This window comes from Coregonus clupeaformis, chromosome 21 (assembly GCF_020615455.1).
Source record: "Coregonus clupeaformis isolate EN_2021a chromosome 21, ASM2061545v1, whole genome shotgun sequence".
NCBI lineage: Eukaryota > Metazoa > Chordata > Actinopteri > Salmoniformes > Salmonidae > Coregonus > Coregonus clupeaformis.
In genome coordinates this window covers 13,477,449-13,499,856 of record NC_059212.1, presented here as the reverse complement: position 1 = coordinate 13,499,856, position 22,408 = coordinate 13,477,449, and the positions used below count along the sequence as shown (strand labels likewise).

The 22,408-nt window shown below is 45.7% G+C and overlaps 1 protein-coding gene across 1 annotated transcript in view; it reads right to left on the bottom strand.

Moving 5' to 3' along the window:
* LOC121534948 (low-density lipoprotein receptor-related protein 8) overlaps positions 1-22,408 on the bottom strand; it is a 210,083-nt gene that overhangs the window by 110,270 nt on the left and 77,405 nt on the right. Inside the window, exon 3 of the mRNA XM_041841581.2 lies at positions 845-967. Within this exon, the coding sequence (XP_041697515.1) occupies positions 845-967 (123 nt within the window). The remainder of the gene's footprint in view (positions 1-844; positions 968-22,408) is intronic.

The window sequence follows — 22,408 nt, the reverse complement described above, 5'->3', positions numbered from 1 at the left end:
CAGACGATCCCGCAGGTGAAGAAGCCGGATGTGGAGGTTCAGGGCTGGCGTGGTTACACGTGGTCTGTGGTTGTGAATCCAGTTGGACGTACTGCCAAATTCTCTAAAACGATGTTGGAGGCGATTTATGGTAGAGAAATGAACATAACATTCTCTGGCAACATCTCTGGTGGACATTCCTGCAGTCAGCATGCCAATTGCACATTCCCTCAAAACATAAGACATCAGTGACATTATGTTGTGTGACAAAACTGCACATTTTAGAGTGGCCTTTTACTGTCCCCAGCATAAGGTGCACCTGTGTAATGATCATGCTGTTATATCAGCCTCTTTATATATTTTTTTATATTTTTTAATATGCCACACCTGTCAGGTGGATGGATTATCTTGACAACAGAGAAATGCTCACTAACAGGGATGTAAACAAATTTGTGCACACAACTTGAGAGAAATAAGCTTTTTGTGCATATGGAACATTTCTGGGATCTTTTATTTCAGCTCATGAAACATGGGACCAATACTTTACATGTTGTGTTTATATTTTAGTTCAGTATAGATGGTTGGGTGAACGTGGTTATGTGGTCAGGTGAGCATGTAAGGGTGGTTGGTTGGTGGTGACCATGACTGGGTGCACCACTTTGGATTGGTGAACATTGATGGGTGGTTGAGTTGGGTTTAGGGCGGTTGGTTGAGTGACCATGGATAGCTTGGTCCACTTGGAATGGAGTGGTGGAATGACAGAATGGGGAAACGTTGATGAGTGTTTGAGTTGGGTGAGTGTTGTTGGGTGACCGTGAATAGGGAAACCATTCGCGTTGAGTAGACAAAGTCAGCTCAGACTTACTGCAGGTGGCGTCTGCCTCATCGGAGCCATCGGGACACTCTGGTTCCCCATCACAGCGCCAGCGGCCTGGTACACACTGGCCGTTCGCACAGGCAAACTCTGCCGGGGCACACGTCTTCCTGGCTGCTCAGAGCGAGAGAGGGAGGGAGAGAAAGAGAGAATAGAGAGAGAAGAGAGGGATGGTGAGAAGACTGAGTCACTGATCATTCGTTCATTACCCATTTCCCTTCATTACCCAACGCTTATCTAACTCGTCATGCATTCTCTCCTACCCTCTGTCTGTCTCGGAGAGACTCTAGCCTAATCCTAGCTGCAGGTCTTTCCACACAGCGGAAGAAAAGTGGATGCTGATTGCTAAATGCTGTGTGCTCCGGGTTATACTGAAGCATAGTTTTCTCTGTTCCAGACATGGTTATCGAAATAGACCATGACTGATAGAAAGCAAAGGTCTTACTCTTTCTGAATCGAAATATTTGTGCGGAGAAAATACTAAAAGAAAGACCCATACAGACAGACGTTGTTCACACCAGACCTGGGTTCAAATACTATTTGAAATCTTTCAAATACTTTGAGCATTTGCCTGCCTTGAGTGCCAGGTGGACAGGGTTTGCTTTTTGGGGACTTTTCTATTGGTTCCACTGCAACAGGCAAGCTCAATCGAACACAATTTAGTATTTGAAATGATTTCAAATGGTACATGAAACCAGGTCTGGTTAACACATAGTACAGCCCAGCCCTGCAGATCACCATGGTGATGAGCCAACCCAGCAGACCAGCTGTGTTACCGCCATAAAGCGTTCGCCACCTGTAGTGACGGCACACGCATGGCAATGAAAACGCAAACACAGCCAATACAGAGGTCAGAGCCATTCCATTTCCCTGGGACATTACCCCAACAGCAATGGGACTGGCAGTGCAGTTAGTCTAATAAATCAAACCGTAAGAGAGTTTCAGTTTAGCTTCCTGGTGTCGTTACACTGGCCACTCCTTTACCAAAGGTAGAGGAAGCCCAGGCTTAATGAGTTTGGATTAGATTTTGAGGATGTTGTTGTTTCTCTCCACAGTTGTGAAGATGAAGCTGAGAGGCCCTGGAGAGACAGAGAGACAAGATGACCCTGTTATTTTCTGCACCTCCTCTTTATTCTCTCACTCTGTCTCAGACTGCCTAATGCAGAAAGACAACAATACTAACAAGACCCTGTGGTCTTCACACCGAAATAAACAGATGGGATAGACCCAGTGAGAATAATTGGTTGACGTCATTTCAACGGCAAAACTAGTTGACGTCTTTTCAACCGGTTTTGCTCATCTGAGGAAGGATGTATGCCCTGATGTGTGCATTTCTTACTGTTGGATGGTTCGGAACCACAGTTGCGTGAAGAGTAACCTTGCTTGAGACCTGGAAATGTGTTGTCTCCCCGAGCTAACGATAGGTTTAAGCTCAGCAGGGTAACAATCAAGTGGTACACATGAAACCTGGGTTGGAACCCAAGTCGTTCACACTGTTAGGAATAACAAAGAAGTAAAATATCTTCTGAAACACTAACAGCACAGACAAAGGCCTTTGTCTGCAGGGTCTTCCATTTTCCCACCTCGTCTTCTGTCCCATTCCTTCTCTTTCTCCCTCAGTCCACAAGTAGGGCTGGCACAACTATCTTATAATCGTAACCAACGATTATGGATGAAGACCGTCATGAAACTAAAATAACCGTTATAACCGTGTTTTTTGTTGTGGTGTGGAACGAACAGCTGACTGAATATTGGACTTCTGGGCATTTGTGAGGTTGAGTCCATTTCCGCAGTAACATGGACTCTTCACAATGTGATGAAGCTTTGTTGCTCCTTGCTGAAACAAGCTAGGTGTTGTAGCAAACAAGTATTTAGTTGCCTAGGCAACACCCCTTGACAAAGCTGTCATCAAGGCAAAGGGTGGCTACTTTGAAGAATCTCAAATATAAAATATATTTTGATTTGTTTAACACTTTTTTGGTTACTACATGATTCCATATGTGTTATTTCATAGTTTTGATGTCTGTACTATTATTCTACAATGTAGAAAATAGCAAAAATAAAAACTTGAATGAGTATGTGTGTCCAAACTTTGACTGGTACTGTATAACTTTCAAAATACAGATATACAGCCGGTGTCGGCTGTATTTTGAAAGTTATATATCTTGAAAACTTAATTGCTGACATGCAAAAGATTTTGGGACTATATCAACAATGGATGAAACAAATACCAAAACAGTTTTTGGGTGGAGTTTTCCTTTAAGAAGGAGGAAAGGTCTCTGTTATATTAAAAAGAGAGGGAAAGAAAGAGAGAGCAAGAGAAGACGGGGGAAGACAGAACAGCGAGAGAAGACAGGGATATATAGAGAGGAGAGAGTAAAAAAGGGAGAGATTCGCTCTGCATGAAACCATGTGACGTTTGTACTTGATTCATTAGCATCAAGGTTGTTGTGAATAGAATGACTGAGGGAGTCTAATTACAGATACACTACAGTACATTTAATTTAACTTATGTATTGCCCCTTCAGGGACAATAACGGCTTGTTAAGTCTTGGTCCAAGTCCGACACAGCAAACCGACAGGGCTATTTGTTTCCAGAGAAACTATCTGGGAGATCTTCCCAGTCAAACTCAATAAGGGTCTTTCCCAGTCAAATTCAATGGAGGCCATAGTGGTTATTATAACGCCAGCTTGTGCCATCTGTTTGGATTGACTCTCTCCTTTTTAATTAGCCTAGGTTTAAATGTTAGGCCCATGTGAGAGAGAGAGTGTGAGAGAGAGAGAGAGACACAGACAGACAGACAGACAGACAGACAGACAGACAGACAGACAGACAGACAGACAGACAGACAGACAGAACGAGAGAGAGAAAATGAGAGAGAGAGAAAGAGATTAGGTTAATCTACAATTCAACTCTGTAAGAGATGGGAAAGTAGAGTATGACACCAGAAGTGATAGCCTATCGCTTTATGCAAATTAAGCGTGCTGTTGAAAAAAAAAGTCATCATCTAACTGTAGATGTCAAGGATTTCAATGACACACTTTTACTAGTGTTGGGTTCTAACTTGAAATATACTTATTCCTGTCACTATATAAGAACTTAGTGATTACGTTCCATGTATGATCTGTGTCAATGAAGGGTGAATAAGGAACGTGTATGGAAAGTTACTGAGGGAGGAGAAGGGCAACAGTTAGTCTCTGATAAGGCAGGCCAGCTACAGAACTAGGGCGGAGCGAGGAAATTCGGTTCGAGGTCAAGTCAACAGATGAAGTGAGAAGAAACCTCTTGGAGGGGGGGCCGGGGGGCCCACCCCAAAGACCCTCCTACTACAGTCCTCTCACACACACATACACTTCAACACCCACGAAGGTTCTAGCATCAGGCAGGGCCATGCCTACACCAGGGAGAGGAACCAATTAAGTTACTACCTGGCAAATCAAATCAAATCAAATGTATTGGTCACATACAAATGGTTAGCAGATGTTATTGTGAGTGTAGCGAAATGCTTGTGCTTCTAGTTCCGACAGTGCAGCAATATCTAGCAAGTAATCTCTAACAGTTCTACAACAAAAACCTAATACACACAAATCTAAGTAAAGGAATGGAATAAGAATATATAAATATATGGATGAGCAATGTCATTATCATTATCAGAGTGGCATAGGCTAAGATGAATGAAATGGGTAATGCAAAATATGCCATTATGAAAATGTATGCACTCACTAACTGTAAGTCGCTCTGGATAAGAGCGTCTGCTAAATGACTAAAATGTAAAAATGTAAATGTAAACATTATTAAAGTGACTAGTGTTCCATTTATTAAAGTGGCCAGTGATTTTCAAGTCTGTATGTAGGCAGCAGCCTCTCTGTGCTAGTGATGGCTGTATAACAGTCTGATTGCCTTGAGATAGAAGCTGTTTTTCAGTTTCTCGGTCCCAGCTTTGATGCACCTATACTGTCCTCGCCTTCTGGATGATAGCGGGGTGAACAGGCAGTGGCTCGGGTGGTAGTTGATTATCTTTTTGGCCTTCCTGTGACATCGGGTGCTGTAGGTGTCCTGGAGGGCAGGTAGTTTGCCCCTGGTGATGCGTTATGCAGACCGCACCACCCTCTGGAGAGCCCTGCGGTTATGGGCGGTGCAGTTGCAGTACCAGACGGTGATACAGCCCGACAGGATGCTCTCAATTTTGCATCTGTAAAAGTTTGTGAGGGTTTTAGGTGAAAATGTATTCAGCCTCCTGAGGTTGAAGAGACGCTGTTGCGCCTGCGTCACCACACTGTCTGTGTGGGTGGACCATTTCAGTTTGTCAGTGATGTGTACGCAGAGGAACTTAAAATGTTCCACCTTCTCCACTGCTGTCCCGTCGATGTGGATAGGGGGGTACTCCCTCTGCTATTTTCTGAAGTCCACGATCATCTCCTTTGTTTTTTTGACGTTGAGTGAGAGGTTATTTTCCTGACACCACACTCCGAGAGCCCTCACCTCCTCCCTGTAGGCTGTCTCATCGTTGTTGGTAATCAAGCCTACTACTGTTGTGTCGTCTGCAAACTTGATGATTGAGTTGGAGGCGTGCATGGCTACGCAGTCATGGGTGAACAGGGAGTACAGGAGGGGGCTGAGCACACACCCTTGTGGGGCCCCAGTGTTGAGGATCAGCGAAGTGGAGATGTTGTTTCCTACCTTCACCACCTGGGGGCGGCCCGTCAGGAAGTCCAGGACCCAATTGCACAGGGCGGGGTTGAGACCCAGGGCCTCAAGCTTGATGATGAGCTTGGAGGGTACTATGGTGTTGAATGCTGAGCTATAGTCAATGAACAGCATTCTTACATAGGTATTCCTCTTGTCCAGATGGGATAGGGCAGTGTGCAGTGTGATGGCGATTGCATTCTCTGTGGACCTATTGGGGCGGTATGCAAATTGAAGTGGGTCTAGGGTGACAAGTAAGGTGGTGATATGATCCTTGACTAGTCTCTCAAAGCACCTCATGATGACAGAAGTGAGTGCTACGGGGCGATAGTCATTTAGTTCAATTACCTTAGCATTCTTGGGTACAGGAACAATGGTGGCCATCTTGAAGCATGTGGAGACAGCAGACTGGAATAGGGAGAGATTGAATATGTCCGTAAACAAACAAGCCAGCTGGTCTGCGCATGCTCTGAGGACGCGGCTAGGAATGCCGTCTGGGCCGGCAGCCTTGCGAGGGTTAACACGTTTAAATGTCTTACTCACGTCAGCCACGGAGAAGGAGAGCCCACCGTCCTTGGCATTGTGTTATCCTCAAAGTGGGCAAATAACTTGTTTAGCTTGTCTGGCAGCGAGACGTCGGTGTCCGTGACGTGGCTGGTTTTCCTATTGTAGTCCGTTATTGTCCGTAAACCCTGCCACATACGTCTTGTGTCTGAGCCGTTGAATTGCTACTCCACTTTGTCTTGATATTGATGTTTTGCCTGTTTGATTGCCTTGCGGAGGGAACGACCACTCTGTTTGTATTCTGCCATATTCTCCCGTCACCTTGCCATGGTTAAATGCGGTGGTTCGTGCTTTCAGTTTTTCGCGAATGCTGCCATCAATCCATGGTTTCTGGTTAGGGTAGGTTTTAAGTCACAGTGGGTACAACATCTCCTATAAACTTCCTTATAAACCCACTCACTGAATCAGCGAATACGTCTATATTATTCTCAGAGGCTACCTGGAACATATCCCAGTCCGCGTGATCAAAACAATCTTAAAGCGTGGATTCCGATTGGCCAGACCAGCGTTGAATAGTTCTAAGCACGAGTGCTTCCTGTTTGAGTTTCTGCCTATAGGAAGGGAGGAGCAAAATGTAGTGGTCAGATTTGCCGAAAGGAGGGCGGGGGAGGGCCTTGTATGCATAGCGGAAATGAGTGTAACAATGGTCCAGCGTTTTTCCAGCGTGAGTGCTACAGTCAATATGTGATAGAACTTAGGTAGCCTTTCTCTCAAATTTGCTTTGTTAAAATCCCCAGCTACAATAAATGCAGCCTTAGGATATATGGTTTCCAGTTCGCATAAAGTCCAGTGGAGTTCCATGAGGGCCGTCGTGGTATCGGCTTGAGGGGGGATATACACGACTGTAACAATAACCGAAGAGAATTCTCTTGGGAGATAATACGGTCAGCATTTGATTGTAAGGAATTCTTGGTCAGGTGAACAAAATGACTTGAGTTCCTGTATGTTGTTACAATTACACCATGAGTCGTTAGTCATGAAACATACCCCCCCACCCTTCTTCTTCCCGGAGAGATGTTTAATCCTGTCGGCGCGATGTACTGAGAACCCAGATGGCTGTATGGACGGGGACAGTATATCCCGAGAGAGCCATGTTTCCGTGAAACAGAGTATGTTACAATCCCTGATGTCTCTCTGGAAACCAACCCTTGCACTGATCTCGTCCACTTTGTTGTCTAGGGACTGGACATTATACTTGGAAGCGATGGGTGGTGTGCGCTCCTCCTAAGTCTGACTAGGAGACCGCTCCGGCTCCCTCTCCTCCGGTGGCGTTGTGTTTTGAGTCGGCCTCTGGAATCAGTTCAAATGCCAAGGGAGGTGCGAACAAAGGATCCGCTTCGGGAAAGTCGTATTCCTGGTCGTAGCGCTGGTAAGTTGACGCCACTCTGATATCCAATAGTTATTCCCGGCTGTATGTAATAACACTTAAGATTTTCTGGGCTAACAATGTAAGAAATAATACATTAAAAAATAATAATACTGCAAAGTTTCCATAGTCAGAGATGTATTGGCTGTCTAGATGTATAAGGAGTTGACCCCGCCTAGTAGGAGGTTATAAATATATGTGCTTATATCATTATGTTTTATGACCCAATGGGATGAATAAACTTGGCTTGAACTTTTTCCAGTCCTCCGTTTGAGTTATTACTATTTGTTCAGAACCTTACAATAGCAACTTATTCCATATACGCATTCCACTATCATCCAAACCTTTAAATGCTGTATAAGCTTCCAATACTTTTCAATTGACAACAGAACGGACATTGGATATTGACATCGAGCGACTTCTCTCAGTTAGTGAGGACTAAAAGCATTGCAAATGGGAAATAACACAGACAAAATGAGCATCCGGCCAGAGCCCACCCACCCATGTTATGTCTTCTGGAGGAGAGACACACACCCACACTGTAACGATCCCGGCAGTCTGAGTCGGGTCCTGTCTGTGGACTAGTTTTTCTGTTCGTGATCTCCAGTTTCCCGAGGGTTCTGGAACGCTCCGGGGAGCTCTCTTGATTTCCGCACCTGCATCCCATCAGCAATCTGCACACCTGGTCCTGATCATCACCCTTCTTAGGCTCTGGCCTAACATCCATTCCCTGCCGGATCGTTAGCCATGAACAGTAGGTTTACCAGAGTATCAGTCGTAGAGCTTCTAGCGTTAGTTTTGTTGTTTTGCACTTTGTTGATTTGTTGTTTACTTACCTCCGTTTTGTTCCATCTGCAGTCACTCGTCCGGAACCTTCATCCAACCTCTGCCTGGTGGTCGGCGGCTGCCGAGCCATGATCGGATCAACCACTGCACCCCCAACAACTAATCAACGCCGCCCGCTCTGTTCCCTGGATTATTCAGCATCACTCTTGAACTTGTAAATAAACACTCACCTTCGTTTCAACTTACCTTGTCCTGGTCTGCTTCTGGGTTCTGGCTTTGTAACTCGTGACAGAACGATCCGGCCAGTAATGAACCCAGCGGACCTGGACTCTGTTCGCCATGCCATTACCCATCAGGAGAAGATGTTGGGCCATCACTAGCACGGAGCTACAGGAGATCGCGTTGGCAGTTCGGAACCTTTCTACCGGTCTGACGGAGGTCCAGAACCAGCGCGAGTTTCGGTGGAGGATCCACTACCGGTTTCACCCATCTCGCCTGCCGCGTCTGGAGCGGTGTCCTTCCGTGAGCCCAAGGTTCCGACGCCGGATAAATATGAGGGGGAGCTGGGAAGATGCCGTTCTTTCCTTATGCAGTGTGGGTTAGTGTTCGATCTACAGCCCTACTCTTATGCCACAGACAAGGCTAGGATAGCCTTTGTGATTGAGTTGCTGCGTGGTCGAGCGCTGGAGTGGGCTTCAGCCGTTTGGGAACGACAAGACCCCTGCATGGCTTCATACCCGGGGTTCACGGCCGAGCTGAGGAAGCTTTTCGACCATGCCGTCCGAGGGAGGGACGCAGCTAGGCGCCTGTTTTCGCTTCACCAAGGAACTTCGCAGCGTGGCCGACTTCGTGATCGAGTTCAAGACGTTGGCTGTGGAGAGTGGGTGGAATGAGGAGTCTCTGCAAGCGGCCTTCTACCAGGGTCTGTCGGAGCAGCTCAAGGATGAGTTGATCTCCTATCCGGAGCCTAGTGACCTGGACAGCTTGGTAGCCTTGTCTATTCGGGTGGATAATCGAGTCCGAGAGCGAAGGAGGGAGAAGCAATGGGGTCCGTCCAATCGACCAGCTTCTCAGGTTCCAGTCGGGTCGGGGATTGGACCAGAATACGTCGATCATCGTCCACCACACAGGATTAGTGGAGAGGTCCTGTCTCCCGATTCGGAACCAATGCAAGTAGGGCGGCACGGGTTAACCAAGGAGGAACGCCAACTCAGACGTAGGACTAACTGTTGCCTCTACTGTGGTGGTTCGGGACATTACCTCGCCACCTGTTCCCGGCGGTCGTCAAACTGCGCGGCTCGCTAAAGTTGGGAGGACTTTTAGCGAGCCAGTTTCGACCTCTCAATACCTCTGTCAGACCCCGTTTCCCGGCTACCCTTGTGAACAGGAATCAGAGCTTAGCGATTAACGCTTTTATCGATTCAGGTGCCGATGGAAGCTTTCTTGATGCCGAGTTGGTGGAACAGCTGGGGCTTTCCAAGGAGCAATTGCCGGAAGCCATTGAAGCGACCACTCTGAACGGCAGTAGGCTGGCACGTATCACGATGAGGACTGAACCGGTTAAGATGCTGTTGTCGGGAATCATTCGGAGATGATTTCATTCTTCATTCTGCCGTCTTCCCATGTTCCTCTGGTCCTTGGATACCCCTGGCTGAAGGAACACAATCCCACGTTCGATTGGGTGACGGGCAAGGTAACGAGTTGGAGCCTTGAGTGTCATGCTAACTGTCTCAAGACTGCCTGTCCCCATTCGGTTCCCAGTCAGGTGATTGAGGCTAAACCCCCAGATTTGTCCCTGGTTCCCGAGACATATCACGATTTGGGGGAAGTGTTCAGTAAGCAGAAGGCTCTGTCACTCCCTCCCCACCGACCATATGATTGTGCCATCAACCTGTTCCCTGGAGCTGTCTACCCCAAGGGAAGGTTATACAGTATCTCCCGCCCTGAACGTGAGGCTTTGGAGACCTACATCAAGGAGTCCCTAGCTGCTGGTCTCGTTCGTCCCTCGTCATCACCCCTGGGGGCAGGATTCTTCTTTGTGGGTAAGAAGGATGGCTCTCTTCGACCGTGTATTGATTATCGGGGGTTGAATGACATCACGGTCAAGAACAAGTATCCCCTGCCCTTGATGAGTTCTGCCTTCGACTCCTTACAGGGTGCTACGGTGTTCACCAAGCTAGACCTACGCAATGCGTATCACATGGTCCGGATCAGAGAGGGAGACGAGTGGTTGACGGGTTTCAATACACCGATGGGTCACTTCGAGTATCAGGTGATGCCGTTTGGACTGACCAATGCTCCAGCGGTATTCCAGAGTATGGTGAACGACGTCCTGAGAGATATGATCGGTCTCTTTGTGTTTGTTTATCTGGATGACATTCTGATCTTCTCGAAGGAACCTTCCGACCACGTCCAGCACGTCCGGCAGGTTCTGCAGCGATTGTTGGAGAATCGCCTGTTCGTGAAGGCCGAGAAGTGCGAGTTTCACGCCCACACGACATCCTTTCTCGGGTACATCATCTCCAGGGGAGAGATTAGGATGGACCAGGAGAAGGTTAGAGCGGTTCTGGAATGGGCCCAGCCCGGTACGAGATTGCAGCTCCAGAGATTTTTGGGGTTTGCGAATTTCTACCGCAGATTCATCCGGGGATTACAGCCGTGTGGCCGCTCCGTTAACTGCCTTGACTTCCAGTATCAGGAGCTTCAAGTGGAATCCGGAGGCGGATCGAGCGTTTCTGGATTTGAAGAGGCGATTCACCAACGCACCGATTCTCTCTCAACCGGACACGGCCCGTCAGTTCGCCGTTGAAGTGGGACGCGTCTGATGTGGGAGTTGGCGCCATCCTGTCGCAGCGATGCTCCACGGACAGTAAACTCCATCCCTGCGCCTACTACTCTCGTCGCCTTTCGCCTGCGGAGAGGAATTACGATGTGGGTAACCGGGAGCTTCTCGCGGTGAAACTTGCCTTGGAGGAGTGGCGCCACTGGTTGGAGGGAGCGGAGCAACCGTTTATTGTCTGGACTGACCACAAGAATCTTGCTTACGTGCAATCGGCTAGACGTCTCAACTCCCGTCAGGCCAGGTGGTCGTTGTTTTTCGGACGATTCAATTTTTCCCTGACGTTCCGACCTGGATCTAAGAACGGCAAGGCGGACGCCTTGTCTCGGATGTTCTCCAAGACGGAGGAGAGTGGGTCCAAGACCGAGACAATTCTCCCCCGGAACTGCGTCGTGGGAGCTGTTAGGTGGAAGATTGAGGAGGAGGTGATGGCGGCCCTTCGGACGCAGCCCGGTCCCGGTAACGGCCCACCCGGTCGGTTGTTTGTGCCTGAGTCGGTTCGTCCTGCGGTCCTCAAATGGTCCCACGCCAGCAAGATGGCTTGTCACCCTGGCGTGGCTCGGACGATGGCGCTTCTTCGCAGACGCTTTTTGGTGGCCTGCCATGGCCGAGGATACTCGGGGTTATGTTGCTGCCTGTCCAGTGTGTGCGCAGAATAAGAGTACCAATCGGCCCAGCTCTGGACTACTTCACCCCCCTTCCTATTCCCCGGCGACCATGGTCGCATCTGGCCCTGGACTTTGTCACTGGGTTGCCCGCTTCTGAGGGGAACACGGTCGTTCTGACTATCGTGGACAGATTCAGCAAGTTCGCCCACTTTGTGCCAATTGCCAAGCTTCCCTCTGCCTCGGAGACGTCCGAGATCCTGGTTAGGGAGGTTTTCAGGGTCCACGGTTTGCCCAGTGATATCGTTTCCGACCGTGGCCCTCAGTTTACCTCTGCTGTCTGGAAGTCCTTCTGTTTGGCCATTGGAGCTACAGTCAGTCTCACATCTGGTTTTCACCCCCAATTAATGGGCAGGCGGAGAGAGCCAACCAGAAGATGGAATCCACGCTACGCTGCCTGGCCTCTTCCAACCCCACCTCCTGGGTCTCTCAGTTGCCTTGGGTTGAGTATGCCCACAATACTCTCCCTACATCTGCCACTGGGATGTCTCCCTTCCAGTGCCTGTATGGCTACCAACCTCCCTTGTTCCCTTCTCAGGAGAAGGAGCTCTCAGTGCCTTCTGTTCAGGCCCATATTCGTCGTTGCCACCGGACCTGGCATCGGGCCAGAAAGGCACTCCTTAGAGTTTCGGACCGGTATCAGCTCCAGGCGAATCGTCGCCGGATCCCCGCTCCCACCTATACCATCGGAGATAGGGTCTGGTTGGCCACTCGGGATCTTCCGTTACGGACTGAGTCTAGGAAGTTGTTACCGAAGTTCATTGGTCCGTTTGTGGTGGAGAAGGTGATCAATCCAGTGGCAGTACGACTCAAACTACCGAGGACGCTCAGAGTCCATCCCACCTTTCATGTCTCCTGCCTCAAGCCTGTTTTCCTCAGTCCTCTGTTGCCTCCTCCGCCTCCCTCCTCCTCCTCCTCGGATGATCGGAGGTGGTCCTGCCTACACGGTGCGACGCATCATGGATTCCAGACGGCGGGGCCGGGGTTTCCAGTATCTCGTGGACTGGGAGGGGTATGGTCCTGAAGAGAGGAGTTGGATTCCCGCGGCGACAGATCCTAGATGCTGACCTCATCCGTGACTTCTACCGCCTCCATCCTGGCGCTCCGGGAGTCCGCCCGGTGGCGTTGGTCGGAGGGGGGTACTGTAACGATCCCGGCAGTCTGAGTCGGGTCCTGTCTGTGGACTAGTTTTTCTGTTCGTGATCTCCAGTTTCCCGAGGGTTCTGGAACGCTCCGGGGAGCTCTCTTGATTTCCGCACCTGCATCCCATCAGCAATCTGCACACCTGGTCCTGATCATCACCCTTCTTAGGCTCTGGCCTAACATCCATTCCCTGCCGGATCGTTAGCCATGAACAGTAGGTTTACCAGAGTATCAGTCGTAGAGCTTCTAGCGTTAGTTTTGTTGTTTTGCACTTTGTTGATTTGTTGTTTACTTACCTCCGTTTTGTTCCATCTGCAGTCACTCGTCCGGAACCTTCATCCAACCTCTGCCTGGTGGTCGGCGGCTGCCGAGCCATGATCGGATCAACCACTGCACCCCCAACAACTAATCAACGCCGCCCGCTCTGTTCCCTGGATTATTCAGCATCACTCTTGAACTTGTAAATAAACACTCACCTTCGTTTCAACTTACCTTGTCCTGGTCTGCTTCTGGGTTCTGGCTTTGTAACTCGTGACACACACACACACACCAGGGTTTCTGTCAGGAAAATGTGACACCGGACATTTGACCGGCAACATTTTAATTTACCGGACACTTGAGAAATTTACCAGACCCATATGCATTGGGTGGGTAACCTGATTAGGGCGTCCACCCATGGTACTCAGAATGATAGAAATCACATTTAGATTATGGTAATTCATATAAAAATAAATTGCAAGTCAAGGATGCAACGATGTGCGGTCCTTCTTACCAAATTCTGATGTGCACTTTGAAGATGTTAGAATAACTGTCCACATTTACTTTTCCTCAGCCAACAAGACGAGTAACGAACAGCGAAATCCCTAGCCTATGTCAATCTACTATCCCCCATAGTAGAAAAGTTGACCTATTCTACTGGTCAGCTTGTCGAGAAAGCTGACCAATTCCAAACAGACTCTGGGACAGTTGTGGGATAATAGATCCCAAATGCATACAACCAGTAGGCCTAGGCTACAGATCAGAACGTTTAGCTTTAAAATGTTGATAAACTATTATTTCTTCACATTATAAGCACAGCAATACGCACAAGGCAGTAGGCTAGGAGCAAATGTTCGTTCTATAATAAAATAAGGTGGGAAAAAGGGCACCGTACATGCGAGCGGTTTTATGTGACAGAGATACAAGCATGACCAGTCAAATGTATTTCCATCGACTGGTATTTCCATCAATGAATAGGCTAAAAAGTATTGCTCCGCAATGGGATATTTGCTTCTTCTCCCGGACAATTGGCCAGAGGCAAATTTTATTTATCGGCTTTTCAACAACAAAATAATCCTCCAAAAGCCAGCTATTACCAGTTAACGGAAACCCTGACTTACAAACACACTTTTGTCACGCCTTTGTTATCATTGGGCGCTGTGATGTGCACAGCCGTGAAGACGGTTGCACTCACCACAGAGGCACACACACACACACACACTGAAAAACAAACACACCACACACCACACACACAGCAATACCCTCCTCTCCCCACACATCAAACCGAGCCAAGACCTTAAAGGGGTCATGGGGAAGCTTAAAGGGATAGTTCACCCAAATTACATATTGGTTTCCTTCTCCTGTAAGTAGTCTATGGACAAGGTATGACAGCAATCCATGCTTTGGTTTAGTTTCCCTGGCGCTGTTTCCACATGCTAACGTGTTACAATTAATGGCACAAATCCCATTCAAGTCATGGGATTTATATTGCACGATAAGCACATTCTCTTGGGCATCAGAAGACAAATGGCCTCATTAGCCCAGAGTGAAGTGGGGAAGTGTTGTCTGAGCAGGAAACATAATGGCTCCTGTTAGGCACCCTCAGCGGCATCGTCAAAAATCGGAGAGCAGTGTGACGCGACTTCCGCTTATGGACGTGCGCCTCGCTGTTTACAGTCCCCGGTGAAACATATAGCGGATGAGCAATGGCACATTTGCTAGCTTGCACTCTGAAGTGGTTTCCATCCGGAATATTAACAAGGCGACAGTGGTGGAAAAAGTACCCAATTTTCAAACTTGAGTAAAAGTAAAGATACCTTAATAGAAAATGACTCAATTAAAAATGAAAGTCACACAGTAAAATACTACTTGAGTAAAAGTCTAAAAGTATTTGGTTTTAAATATATTTAAGTATCAAAAATGAAATGTAATTGCTAAAATGTACTTAAGTGTCAAAGTCAAAGTCTAAATAATTTCACATTCCTTACATAAAGCAAACAGCATTTAATTTACAGATAGCCTGGGGCACTCTCCAACATTCATCATTTACAAACGAAGCATTTGTGTTTAGTGAGTCCGCCAGATCAGAGGCAGTAGGGATGACCAGGGATGTTCTCTTGATAAGTGTGTGAATTAGAAAATGTTCCTGTCCTGCTAAGCATTCAAAATGTAACAAGTACTTTTGGGTGTCAGGGAAAATGTATGAAGTAAAAAGTACATTTTCTTTAGGAATGTAGTGAAGTAAAAGTAAAAGTTGTCAAAAATATAAATAGTAAAGTAAAGTACAGAAAGCCCAAAAGCTACTTAAGTAGTCCTTTCAAGTATTTTTACTTAAGTACTTTACACCACTGCAAGGCGACACTCCATCTGAACTCTAATGGATTGATTGAACAGAGAAGAAGATAACCTCGCCTGCCAGTTTGACCAGAATGTGGGGCGTTTAGTTTCAGCCGTTTCTTTCATAGCTGCTACGTTCAGTTACCTGTTCGGTTACAGGATAGAAATGACTTGCCCAAATGTTAAATGGGTACAGTGGTACACTTCAATGACTTGCAGATATGGTTGCAAAATTCCGGTAAATTTTCCCCAAATTACCTAGTTTTTGGGAAATGCTGGTATTTTGGGAGAAACCTGGGATTTTCTTAGAGTAGAAAGAGGTGCAAATCAGGCAACGGGGAGAATTCAATTGTCGTGCAAGGCACACGAAAGATTGACATCTTGTGAGATTTTTCTTGGATATTGAGGCGAACCTACTCCCGTCCATAAAATATTTTAGTTTGAATCCCAATCGCTGTACAGCAGGTCTAGTTGCGGAAACGAATTGTTTACTTTTTGGCACACTTTGTGACAACCACTGATGTATGCTAAAAGGGGTTTATAAATACATTTAATTGATTTGACTGAATGGTGAACAATTGGATTTCACCCAATACTATTCCCCATAGCCAGTAGTTCCAATTGAACTGCAATCGAAAAGGGTAATTATTATTCAGCCAATTGAACCAACTGTGACAAAATGTTCATGTTGATAAATTCCTATTGTATTGGTTTTACTCATTCACTTAGGGAAGAAAGTGGAGACAGACAGCCAGTTGCTCAGTGCTCAGTGGTGGTAGATGACTTATTGATCTGGATACAGAGAACACTGTCATGAAGAGACACAGTGGCTGCGTTTACACAGGCAACCCAATTTTGATATTTTGCCACTAACTGGTCTTTTGACCAGTCAGATCAGATCTTTTGCCAATAATTGGGCAAATTGAGCTGCTGTGTAAACACAGCCACTGACTCAGGTGACATTATCTTCTCTGCTGCTACTGCTGTGCATTTGAGCATTTGATAGCTGGAGTCCTGGAGCATGCATACCCGTTTACACCTAGATTCAATACTATGGTCACAATGATAACACAACATAGGCCTACTCACGAAGCCACTAACATTACTGCTGTGTCCTATCATAACAAATCATAGCATTAGCTGAATAGGGGCATCAGCACTTCTATCCCAGAGAGACATCAGTAAACTGGATACAATGCCATACCATGCTAGGGCCAGGAGTTTTTCCAGACAACGTGATCCGACTAAGCAAAAGTCTGAATCCTTGTTATGAGGTCATCGGTGGTCAAATTCCAGTCATGTCGTCAGGAAATAATCCTGGTCCTCAGTAAGAACCATTCATGGCCTATAATTATCCCCTATAAATTCAGCAGCTAAACCTGATTTAAGACCCCTTTAACCCCATGTGATTCCTCCTCAGTAGAGCATGGCCTACAGAGATCAGGGATGTGTCTCAAATGGCACCCTATTCCCTATGTAGTGCACTACGTTTGACCAGAGGGCCCTGGTCAAAAGTAGTGCACTAAATAGGGAATCAGGTGCCATTTGGCCATTTTATCAGAATGTGATCATAGCATTGGACAGATATGATCAGAGGATATGTGAGTGGGAAAAAAGCACAAGGCTCCCTCTGAGCCACACTGACATTTAGGAATAGCCTTTGATTTATCGAGCTCCTTTCAGGTTTCACTGCACATTTTCTATTTATGGTCAACTTAGGCTACCCTGCTCTCCTCCTCCACAGACACACACAGGGGCAGACACACAAAATAAACACACATCAAATACATAAACACACAACAAATGCACAGTACACACACGCACATAACAAATGCTCTCTTTCACACACACACACACACAGACCACGGTTGGGCAGTATCCATATTTTCATTCTGTCATAACGTTTCTGTACCATACCGGGGTATACAGTATTACCGGAAGTGCACACAAGGGGTGCTATTTCTATTAATATTATTTATTCATTTTTATATTAAAAATCATACCGTCGGTATTTCGAAATACCCCGATATACGGTATACTGCCCAAGCTTAACACAGACACACAGGCACACACACACAATACAGTACAGTGTAGTTTCACATCCCTGTCCCTTAGCCCCATCAAAACCAACTCCATGCGGCTGCCTTTAGCCTAACCGCTGCATTATATGCTGCTACCGTACTCTGTGTGTCTATTGTCATGCTATACAATACGCCGACAGTCTAAGCTTCAGAACTGCACACCATTAGACAGAAGATCAAGTCACATCTCTGGAAGCTCTGTGAGAATGGAGCGATGAGAGAGCAAATGAGAGGTTGTATTGTAGTGTACAGGAACACAAAGATGGATGGAACGAATGATTTAACGGACCAATATAGAGCCGCCAGCAGCCAGAGAAGAAACATTAGGCTATAGGCTAACATCAGTTAAGAAAGACTAGTCATATTGGCGAGAGGAGATAAGTAAGAGTATGTACTGGCAACAAAAAATAAATGGATGAAATTAATGATTGATTTAGCGGACCAATGTAGCGCAGTCAGCATCCAGGAGCCAGGTAAGATGCTGCAGCACATCAGTTAGGTTAGTCATATTAGTTTGGTGTGTCAACATCTAACACTCTACAACAATCTACAACGGCAACATAACACCGGTGCAACATTGATGAAATGCCACCCAGTTACACTACAACTGCCAGAGAGTCTAATTCAAGCCACTTTATATTCTCCTTAATTAACCTTTTGTTTGAAATACAGCAGTGGGGGTCGTAATATAGGAGTTTAGCATTTAATTGAGAAGGATGCACACTTGAAATTAAATACGGTATTTTGTCAGGGAAATCTTTTTACGGAGGGGGAGCTGCGGAGAGTCTGGTCTTCTGCGGCGGGGAGTTGCTTCAATTCTCCAAATCCCAATTTCATTAAAAATAAGATGGTTGCTTACCACACTTAGATGGTTCCTTACCCTGAAAGTAGTCCAGAGGGGCATACTACTGTACAAAGCAAGATCAAGGAGTTTGCCAGCTAAGTAGCCTAAATATTCTGATATAACATTTGATTTCTTATAAAGATAAGCTTGAAATGGGTATGGTCTAATTGACGCAACAACCAAAAACACATATCTAACTTTAGTTTTCTTAATGAACCAGAAAATCATGCATTTCTGGTTGTTGGTCAAAGTAAGCTGGCCAACTCATTGAACCTGTTTTGTACTATCCTCTCAGGAGCGACTGTAATCCATAGTTGAAATGTTTTTGACTACCCACTGACACCAATTGCTACTGTAACTTTTGCAGTATTAACCAAAAAACGGGAATGAGAGGCAACATTAGTGTGTTACATTACCCTCTAAGTAACTTCTAACCATGTAATTGAGTGCTAAAGAAACAATCCGAACTGTGGATAACCCCATAGACTACTTTCAAGTGGGAACGAACTCTTTAACTAACGTTGTAATTTGGGTGAACTATCCCTTGAAATAAATAGAGATCTTGTCACCTGAAGGAGGGCGGCAGGTAGCTTAGTGGTTAAGAGCATTGTGCCAGTAACCGAAAGGTCGCTGGATCTAATCCCTGAGCTGACTAGGTGAAAAATCTGTCTTTGTGCCCTTGAGCAAGGCACTTAACCCTAATTGCTCCTGTAAGTCGCTCTGGATAAGAGCTAAATGATGTAAATGTAAGGACCAAATTAATATTTGGCTTCCAGTACTGCACTAGGTGCCTCCCAACTAAAAAGATACACAAGCTGCCACTACTCTCTATCACCTGCATCTTTAGCCATTAGGAAACGCTAGTCTGAGTGAACATTTAGAGGAGATAGAGAGAGCCATACACAGCCTAACAGCTGAAACCTTATCTGGTCGGGTCAGCCTCACATCCAATTCCACTGAACCATGATCCAATCTACACACTATCCAGGGAGACACATTTTCAGCTGCTGCCATACACAACACTACAGTAGTCACAGTCCAATGGACTGAAAACGGAGAATTCTCTCTGTATCCGTCCAAGGAGGTACCATTGAAAAAGCGGTGGGTTTTTCTACCCACAGTATGTTAATTAGCTCTTAAATCAACCCCGGTTTCATTCATCCATGATTGTCCTACCTTGTTGTAATCCTGATACTTTTTACTTCAGTGAGGCCATTTAAGGTTTTGTATTTTTTTTTTTTTACAAAAATAACATTTTACGTAATACAAGCAACAGCTAGTGTACTAGGCGTGAATTACTCAGAGCATGGCGTAGTTGGATTGTGATCAGTTCTGTGGCTGAACTATATGCCCTAAATCGATCATTTCTCAACAAAACAGTCAATGGCATCGGTACTAAATTAGAAAATATCTTAAAGATATGTGGGTTTTTGGCAGGGGAGTAAACTACTTAAGTAAAAATACGTTAAAGTACTACTTAAGTAGTTTTTAGGGCATCTGTACTTTACTTGACTATTTATATTTTTGACAACTTTTACATTTACTTCACTACATTCCTCAAGAAAATAATGTACTTTTTACTCCATACATTTTCTTTGACACCCAAAAGTACTCATTACATTTTGAATGCTTAACAGGACAGGGAAATGGTCCAATTCACACACTTATCAAGAGAACATCCCTGGTCATCCCTACTGCCTCTGATCTGGCAGACTCACTAAACACAAATGCTTCGCTTGTAAATTATGCTGAGTGTTGGAGTGTGCCCCTGGCTATCTGTAAATAAATGAAAAACAAGAAAATTGTGCCATCTGGTTTGCTAAATAAGGAATTTGAAATGATTTATACTTTTACTTTTGATACTTAAGTATATTTTTACTCAAGTAGTATTTTACTCGGTGACTTTCACTTTTACTCGAGTCATTTTCTATTAAGTCGATTGACGCACCGGTGCAAAAATCCCCATCAAAATCCGTCAGTTTAAGCTAGAGATATCTGCAGTGGAAGGTGGCCATGCTACAGCGGCGTTTGTCAGACCATAAGACATCCCGAAAATCAGTCTACTCACTAAACGTCTGTAGCGTCTGAACAGTTTGGACTAAAAAACTATTATGACCACTTGATGGTGTGCTCCGTTTTGCTCTATGACCCCCACAAGTGTCATGGGACTCATCTGAAGGTAACCGGTACCTTAAAAAAATGAATGGAAGTATGGAGGTAGTTTTGTGCCTACCCAAAAAAGGGGTTAAAAATGTGTACAAAAAAAAACGTTCTTATATCTCCTAGATATAGGACAGACACTTCAAAACCTTTTCCTTATGACTTATTTTTGACTGTCTCTTTTGCCATTTATGAATGTGTTATTCAATGTGTTTCTATGGGATATAGTAGTAAAGGCCAAATTCAATATTTTTATATATATACACACACACACACACAATGAGGGAAAAAAATATTTGATCCCCTGCTGATTTTGTACGTTTGCCCACTGACAAAAAAATCAGTCTATCATTTTAATGGTAGGTTTATTTCCGCAGTGAGAGACAGAATAACAACAAAAAAATCCAGAAAAACGCATGTCAAAAATGTTAAATTAATAAATTGATTTGCATTTTAATTAGGGAAATAAGTATTTGACCCCTATGCAAAACATGACTTAGTACTTGGTGGCAAAACCCTTGTTGGCAATCACAGAGGTCAGACGTTTCTTGTAGTTGGCCACCAGGTTTGCAGATATCTCAGGAGGGATTTTGTCCCACTCCTCTTTGCAGATCTTCTCCAAGTCATTAAGGTTTCGAGGCTGACGTTTGGCAACTCGAACCTTCAGCTCCCTCCACAGATTTTCTATGGGATTAAGGTCTGGAGACTGGCTAGGCCACTCCAGGACCTTAATGTGCTTCTTCTTGAGCCACTCCTTTGTTGCCTTGGCCGTGTGTTTTGGGTCATTGTCATGCTGGAATACCCATCCACGACCCATTTTCAATGCCCTGGCTGAGGGAAGGAGGTTCTCACCCAAGATTTGACGGTACATGGCCCTGTCCATCGTCCCTTTGATGCGGTGAAGTTGTCCTGTCCCCTTAGCAGAAAAACACCCCCAAAGCATAATGTTTCCACCTCCATGTTTGACGATGGGGATCGTGTTCTTGGGGTCATAGGCAGCATTCCTCCTCCTCCAAACACGGCGAGTTGAATTGATGCCAAAGAGCTCGATTTTGGTCTCATCTGACCACAACACTTTCACCCAGTTCTCCTTTGAATCATTCAGATGTTCATTGGCAAACTTCAGACGGGCATGTATATGTGCTTTCTTGAGCAGGGGGACCTTGCGGGCGATGCAGGATTTCAGTCCTTCACGGCGTAGTGTGTTACCAATTGTTGTCTTGGTGACTATGGTCCCAGCTGCCTTGAGATCATTGACAAGATCCTCCCCTGTAGTTCTGGGCTGATTCCTCACCGTTGTCATGATCATTGCAACTCCACCAGGTGAGATCTTGCATGGAGCCCCAGGCTGAGGGAGATTGACAGTTATTTTGTGTTTCTTCCATTTGCGAATAATCGCACCAACTGTTGTCACCTTCTCACCAAGCTGCTTGGCGATGGTCTTGTAGCCCATTCCAGCCTTGTGTAGGTGTACAATCTTGTCCCTGACATCCTTGGAGAGCTCTTTGGTCTTGGCCATGGTGGAGAGTTTGGAATGTGATTGATTGATTGCTTCTGTGGACAGGTGTCTTTTATACAGGTAACAAGGTGAGATTAGGAGCACTTCCTTTAAGAGTGTGCTCCTAATCTCAGCTCGTTACCTGTATAAAAGACACCTGGGAGACAGAAATCTTTCTGATTGAGAGGGGGTCAAATACTTATTTCCCTCATTAAAATGCAAATCAATTTATAACATTTTTGACATACGTTTTTCTGGATTTTGTTGTTGTTATTCTGTCTCTCACTGTTCAAATAAACCTACCATTAAAATTATAGACTGATCATT